The 8,400-nt window shown below is 36.4% G+C and overlaps 1 protein-coding gene across 1 annotated transcript in view; it reads right to left on the bottom strand.

The window, feature by feature from the left end:
- Window positions 1–8,400, bottom strand: part of CUNH6orf106 (chromosome unknown C6orf106 homolog) — an 83,713-nt gene that overhangs the window by 46,335 nt on the left and 28,978 nt on the right. Inside the window, exon 2 of the mRNA XM_015585912.1 lies at window positions 5,700–5,854. Coding sequence (XP_015441398.1) covers window positions 5,700–5,854 — 155 coding nt within the window. The remainder of the gene's footprint in view (window positions 1–5,699; window positions 5,855–8,400) is intronic.

The raw sequence follows: 8,400 nt of genomic DNA, 5'->3' as shown, positions 1-8,400 counted from the left end.
TGCTCTGCTGGGGCTGCACATCTGGACGCTGACATCTGCAATCTCTTGGGGCTCTAGCGATCTCACCATCACCATGTTCACATGTCCAAACTGGTCTCCCCCGACATATTTAAGACAAACCCCTGGAGGCCAGGCCTCTGCCCCTGAGTTCAAGCAAAAGAAAAAAATATTAGGCAACCAGTGGTCCCATGCTGGGTGCAATTCATTACAAAACCACAGAAGAGACCTCTTTCTTTATCTCTCACATGTGTAATCCTACCCACATATCTCTAAACTATATAACATCACACATGACTGATCAGAGGAAATTATGAGAGTAAACAACCTCTGACCAACAGTCTATCCTCAAGATAAAGCAAAAGCAAGGCAGTTCCTCAAGAAGATATGTTTCAGGTGACCTCAATGAAGGCTTACGCCATACTAAATCTGTAAAACCTAAGAATGATGTGAGTGAAGAGCCATGAGAACAAGCACAGGGGTACATCTTTGGGAAGACCGCTTTCTCTACCAAAAAGTAATACACACCCATTTTCACTAACTTTTTAAGCTGATTTTAAAGTAAAAATATGTCTGACTCTGGTTTTTCCATCCAGACAAGAGGATGAAACACATAAGGAGTAATTTCTATGATACTGTTTTCATTTGAAAACTCCTTTTTCCCTGATGTATGACTTTTCTTCTGGAGTCCTTAACTATGAAAAGACCAAGGCTCAAGAGACTTGCAAATATTAAGACAGAGGAGTCAAGTGAAAGTTTCATTTTCAGGTTCATACAGTAGTTGGGAAAATATGAACACTGTGTTGAGCTCCCCTGATAAAAACATAATGAACTGTGGTCTCAAAGGTGATGACGCCAGCCAGAGGTGCTTATAGAAAAGATAGGAATGTCAATACAGAGAAATGGCTTTGGCAGGAATGTCTTTCCTCCTTTGGAAGTGGCAAAGATCTTATTTGGTATTTCTCCTGCATACCTATTTTCATGTAAATGAGAAATCCATATATTGACTTGCTCTGACTAGTCATATAGTAACTAGATGTGATCTTTCCTGTGAAGCCTCTCTAATATATGTTGTAATATAGACAAAAACCTGTATATTTCTTTGGGGCTTTATACATTCATTATAAAAATAAACCACTAGGAAAAGCTGGACATGTCATCAGGACTCTCAGGACACAGCATGCTTGAAATTTAACTTCCAAATTTACCATCCTAGTATTCTAGGATGCCTCAATACCTTGTTCTAGAAGGGCCAAGCTGGTTTTGATATACATAATGGCTCACTGTGGAAAAGAGAACCAGAGAGAAAAACAGACAGTGCTCTACTGGTGAGATCTCAGCCCCATAATGAACAGCACCCTCTTGGATCTTAAGGGGTTGCAGATGAAACGGTGGCCAGTATGTTTTCTCATACACTCTTTAAAAAAAAAAAAAAAACCCCGCTAGCAAAGTGTCCTTTCAACACTACAGAGAGCAACTGCTGCTAATAGAAAGTTTATGGATGATACACTTGCAATACTAGCAAATTCTGTTTTTCTAGGGCCTATAGCCCGGCAAACGCATATCTGTCTTATGTCAAGAGTAGCAGCAGTGACAAGAGGATCTTGGAATGTTGTTCTCTTTAAAGACCAAGATCCAAGAGGAAAATTAAACCAATGTACCAATGTTATAGGGCTGAATTCACAATTACTTGTCAACACACACACACACATCTGTAACAAGACAATGTCTGTTTATATGAAAATCCAAGAATGTGTCTGTTTTTGAACCTTGAAAAAAATTAGGAAAACCTAGAGTGTCTGGGTACGTGAGATACTTGGCTGTCATAAACAGACAACCAGAAGCAGTTGAGATGAATGGATCTCTCAGCTATGCAAAAGAGGGAGTCCTACTATATTCCAAGGAGACTAAGTTGGTAAAACGTGATTAATGTTAAATTATGCAGCTACAGTCCTAATCTTTTTAGTATGCTAGATACCCTATTAATGTGGTACTTACTTAGCCTCTTGAAAAAAAAATTGGAATAGCTACCCACCATCAATTTTGAAGTGTTAATTTGCTACGAAGTGAAGAAGCATCATCTATCTGCCTTCTCAGAGTTACCAATAATTCATTATGACATACAGTTCTTACAGCCCCAAGTGTTAGGTCACGTAATTCTGAAAAGGTCAAAGACACTGATTCTTTGTATGGAAAGAAAAGAAATACTGGTGAGCTGTTTGGACCACCTGGCTAAGTATACCTGAAATCAGGATTTGAGAAGTATAATACAACAGGCTTCAAATTAAGTCTCAGTTACAAACTGGCTTAATGGGGGATAAATATATCTAGAAGAAAGACTAATCTGTTTTCTGACTTTCCAACTTAAGTATCACAAGCATGCATATAATTAAGGCTGTGATTCTCCAGTTATAATGGAATATAATTTTATTTTTAAAAATAAAAAAACAAAACAAACAAAAAACTCTATCATATGGCAATTTTGAGATGATAACATGTCAAAAATGAAATAGAAGTCCAATAGTTCTAGAAAGCCTGGGACTTTTTAGTAATTATAGAAATAGTATTTGATTATAGAAATAGTTTGGAGATAGTAAGGAACATCCAAAGAGCAATGCAGAAGACAAACCTCAGTAAAGATCCCCTATTCTTTTAACCCCTATAAATTTGGAGACTGTGTTTCAAATTAAGCTGCATAAAAACAGGGACCTTCATTGATTTTGCCACCATTTTCTCCCTGTACCTGATAAAGTGACTAGAACATAATAAAATTTGTTGAATGAAGACATGTCTTCTCTGTTAACATACCAAAGAGAAAAGTAGAAAATTAACTATTTTAAAAAGCTGAAGGAAAAATGGAGGAATAGTTGTTCTTTCTTTCTCAAGTTCTTCTCCTAACCTTGTTTTATACTCACTTCTCTGTAGTTTAAAAAATAAAGATGACTCTAAACACACTCTCTCAATATGATGATCATAACTACTTTACCAAAGTCAGAGAAACACCAGAGTTATCATTACATGCTCAACTTAACATTCACTACACTTGGACAACAGTGCACGGTTGTAACAACTGAGAAGGTGTAAGTGTTGGTAAAGAATATTGTCTACTTTCATCTTTAGGGACGGTTTCAAATTTTCATATTCGACTCTAATGTAAGGTTTCCTGCTCAAGTTCCCAAGCTTTTAACACTTAAATAGTGTCAAAAGTTTGGATCCTGGGATTCTGCATCCATGTGATTAAATGTCTCACTTTTGTTATTCCGTGTTCTAAATCTCAGGGTTTAAACAGTATTTAGAGTTTAACTTTAAACAATGTGTGAATTTATCTTCTTTAGGGAAGCTGTTGGGACAGCTATGTGCAGTTCCTATCAATCTCATCTGTTGTATAGTTGAATGCCTGGCATACCTAAAACATGACAGCAGAGATGCAACATGAAAATTATTTATGAAACTCTTTCGGTGAGCACTTATCTCTTAGAGAAGATTATGAATGAGAGTAGGAGAGCCAGAGGAGAAATAGCAATGGCCAGCACTACTTCTGTGTTACTACTCTATTTCCAAAAAGAATTCAGGCCAGATTACGATGTCAAAGAACCAGTGCACATGCCCGCTTTCACTCTCTCCCCTTAAAAACATATCTGTTACTTAGTTATAGCAGGCCAGTCTCTCCTTAATCAGATAGAAAGGATTTAGTTTATAGACACAAAACTGTTTTATGACAGGTTGGACAAATTGCCAGAATAAAAAAACGATTTGTTCAAAGTACTCTGAAAGGTAAAATCTCTAGCAATTGTTACCCAACTTTTTGAGAGGTATTCAGGAACAAGAACACTCTTTTATAGAAAGAAAAGGCTGCAGATCCAGAGGCTAACTGAAACTGTAGTTACTATGCAAAAACAGGAATTAAAAACAGGACCAGCAATACAGATTTTCTCCAAGTCAAGATGAAAAGCAGGCTCTTTGGGGTTCTGAATTTACATTCTAGCCATTTTATATCAAAGCCCCCCCAAACCCCCTATTAACCCAAGTAACTGTCTAGTGAGTAGATATATCAAAAGGTTTTCTGAAATATAAAATGATTATTCTGCAACAAAATAGTACTGAAAATATTTTAACATTATTCTAACAACTTTCAATATTTAAAAACACTACAAAGAACTCGCAGAAGGCCATTTTTGGTGTTTTCACTATAAGTAAACAAGATCTTAATTTTTAAAAAAAATGAGTAAAACTTTTGAATATCTCATACTTTCTAAACAAATGTCACTCGTTTAAAAAATTCATGTATAAGTTTCAAAAACATTTTTCATTAGTAATAGCAAGTTTTAGGAATATAGAGAAACATGATGAATAGAAGCTAAACTAAAGAGACTTTTCATTATTTTTAAAAGCAGGCAACATTAAGAAGGGTAAGAAAGAATCAGGCAAAGTAAAAATAATCAAACTTGGAACAAGTAAGAATTTCAAGAAAAACAGATTATATAGTTATTTTCCCATATTACCATGTACCTCTCAAACAAAGCACCACACTGTTATAACCAAAAGGAAAAAGAAGCTAATGAAAATTTTATAAAGCCACAGATGTCCCCAGTCATCTAAAACATTAGGTTAATCCAAATTATGTGTGTTTGCTCAGTGACACACTAAACCTGCACCCAAGGGAGTTACTTCTAAATAAGCCAGAAAAACTAAAAATAACGATTTGGTACATTAGTTATTATATACAAATCTAGCTTAGCCAAAGAAGTATAAAGAAGTAAAAAGTAAACAGTCAATGAAAGGTCACTTTTATAGGTTTGTGTGAGCCCCCATAGTTTTATATCATCTCACATCAAATTACCTTGCTATATAGGGTTCTCCCATAGTCACATATTTCTAGCTAAATATCCTTTTGCCTACTTTTCCATCTCTCAGAATTTCTCTGTAAGTCCTCATTCATAAAAAGGATGTCAAAGCATTCTCAACCAGTCAGCGTAAATTGTTATTGGGTGGAACAAGAAATACTAAACTCACTCATTTAAAAAGTTATTAGAAAAGAAGTTAACAATTAAAAAATAATAATTAACAATTACCAGACACATGTTCAGGTACTATTTTCAAAGATATATGGTTAAGCTTATTTTTAATTTTTAAGTCAGCAGTATACCAAAACAGTGCTTTAAAAAATCTTTCCATTTTCCCCATTCTGAGTAAATCCCCACACTTCTTACTCTATTTTTCAAAGTGGTATTAATGTCTTGATAGATATCTCAATGAAATTTCAGATAGAATCATCCTGTGGTTGTAAAGAAATGAGCTTTCAAAAGAGCAGATGCTCATAGTTCTTTCTAACTACCTTGTTCTGTTCATGGCTGTACCACCTCTAGCCTGCTGGAAATAACTAGAAGATTAATTAGAGCAGACTTAAAATGATGGAGTAGAACTGCCCTGGTGGGGACAATACCACCACTACACACAGGCCCAGTTCCTGGTATTAAATGCATACTGAATTGTGTTTAGATGTCATCTAGAACTAAATTCTTCTTAACGTAGAGCATGGGATATTTCATTGATGTCTGGTCATCATACCGGTACAAGAAATGCTACATCATGTACAGGAAAAATCTCAGACTTATACAATCACATAACTTAAACTAAAACATTTCTTTTAACTACTAAAAAAAAGAAAACTGGACAAAGAGAACTGCCCATTATACATTTACCAGAATTCTGGATCCGCCATGTTTTTATAAACTGAGTATCAGGAGGTATCGACTCCCCTTCTCCTATGGTGACATCTTCAACAAAGGACATAGAGGGTACACTGATGTTTGGGCTCTCAAAGTCATAATAGGCGCCAATTGCTGCTTGTAGGTTCCTGCAAGTACAGAGAAAAGGTAAAAAAATTCAGTCCTGTCCAAAGCATATCAACCTAATTGTCAAACTAAAGGAAAAACCCAGTTTCTTAGGGTTTGTTATAGAACCTAAGGCTACTGGTATGTAAATCTTCAGAGCCACTGATTATGGATGAAGAACAGGAAACAAACCAGGACCAACAAACATGTACGCCACTTTCTTCTCAAGGTACCCACATAGAAAGTAACAAACATTATCACCATCAGCTTCAATATGAGGAAACTTTTTCCTCTTACCCACAAGGGCAGAAAGTATGAGTAAGGAATTCTCTAACTGTGACTGAAATTCAAAGAAGCTCCATTTTTAAAAACATTCCAATTAATTTTTTGAAAAAGTACATGCACACGTTTTAATGTTTCATAGTGAAAAATAGCCATCTTATCTCCTTTCCTACACACACATATACACATAATTAATTGTTCATATGACTTTCTTAAAATCCTTTCAGAACTTCCTTATGCACATATAAGCAAATCATATATATATTCTTATTTTGCCCCTCTTTACACAATGGGTAACATATTAAACACTGCTCTTTGCTTTTATTCCCTCAACACTATATCATGAAGATATTTGTATGTCAGTACATAATGAACATCCTCATTGTTTTTTACAGCTGTGTTACATCATTATTTATATAATCAGTCCAATTTTTTTTGCCAAGCTTTAATTCTTCCACAAACAAGCTTACACACACAGCATAATGCATCCATAGGATAAATTCCTAGAAGTAATACTGCCGAGTCACAAGGTATGTATTTGTGGTTTTAATAGATAACTTCTCTCAATAAAATTTGTACACTTAACGAATGCTCCCCACCAAGAATGTATGAGAGTGTCTATTTCCTCACTTGCTCGTCAACAGTGTTTTTCTAGCTTTTTGGATTTTTGTCAATCTGTCAGGTAAAAAAATATATATATGATTTCAATGAGATCTTAAAATCGTTTCCTCTTTTTACAAGAGAAGGTAAGTACCTTTTACATGTTTATAAGCCATTTGTAGTTTCTTTTTTGGAAGCACCACTTTGTAAATGTTGATGTTCTTTTTACACACTCATAAACCCCCTTATGTCAGAAGGAACTATCAAGCACACAAACCAGTCCCTAATTGAACAGAATCACATGACTGAGAGCTTGGTTCATCAGTGCAGAAACCAAAGGCCACTAAGAGGTTTAAGCTGTGTTCATTAGAGATCAAAGAAAATTGTTGGTAATTACACTAACTGCTTCCCTTATGGTCTTACTCAAACTAGTGACATCATCCCCAGTCCTTACAGTAGACGACAACAACATAAAGTGCATTTTTCTAAACATAACCCAACCACAAGCCAATGGATCCTGTGGGTTGTTTTTAATTACACATAACAAAAAATAAGCTCTGATAGTACATGATTTTTCAATAGGCATACTATTAACAGCTAATACTTTTTCTGTTGGGGGCCTGCCTGTTCCTCCAGGTGTTTGCAGCTGCCAGAAAGGCTGGCTATATATAGAGCAGCTACCTCAGGTCAAACCTCATGCAATAGTGGCCTGTTATATTAGACAGTAATGACTGGAATTACAAAACCACCAGCTGCTTGCCTGTTCTGTGTGTACTAGATAAAATTTATGTGAAGCAGAGTTGGGCCAGGGGACAAACTGTGCCCATTTGCTTGACCATTCAATGGGAAGGCTTGGACTCAAGTCTTCCCATCAACTTCCTTTTCTAGCTCACTGTGATCCAAAGTGAAAAACATGTGACCGATCGAACCTGGGGAAGCCCAGCCCCTCCTTCTCACAGATAGACTTAGGAATACATCTGGAATCGGCCTTACACTTGGGGATCAGAGACAAAATGAGAGACAGAAAAATAAACCTAGTTTGCATTCTGTTCTTCTGAAAACTTTTAATAAAAGCTATAAAGAGTCCAACTTTTTACAAGATCATTTTTCTGCTGCAGGTCTCCAGCAAGTAGACTGCTGAACTGTTTTCTGTTCACTTGGCTGTAAAATATGCTTGGGAGGGAAGAAACTATTTGTGCACTCAGGACAACTGCCAATTCTCATCCCCAGCCAGTATCATATTTCACCACTTGGCTCTGTCTTATATCAGACAGGACTTTGAGACCACTGCGGTAGAAACAACTAACAAGTGGAAAAAGTCCAGCTACCCTTTTTAGGCAGATCCATTCTTCTCCTCAAATCTTTCACACATTTCAACTCGTCTTCCCCAGCCAAGCCAATAAAACTGCTTATCTGTACCTGTATTACACAGGAAAATTCAGCCAGAAGATGATTAAGAAGCATTTTTAAAGCCCAAAGTGAAACTGAAAGTAGTGAACAGGACTGCTGGCAGGAAGCAGGAGTTGAGGATGACAAAGCAAATTCATTTCCCAGTACAAGGCAGAGAATGGACTTTAGACCAGTGGTGCTCTTCTAACCCATCCGGCAGATTCAAAGATCAAAATGTGGGCACACTGCTCCTCTGCCCTTGGACCATTTAGATCACTGCCTCACTAGGTCAACAAAC

This window comes from Pteropus alecto, unplaced genomic scaffold (assembly GCF_000325575.1).
Source record: "Pteropus alecto unplaced genomic scaffold, ASM32557v1 scaffold202, whole genome shotgun sequence".
NCBI classification, from domain to species: domain Eukaryota; kingdom Metazoa; phylum Chordata; class Mammalia; order Chiroptera; family Pteropodidae; genus Pteropus; species Pteropus alecto.
This window is presented reverse-complemented; position numbering and strand designations above follow the sequence as displayed.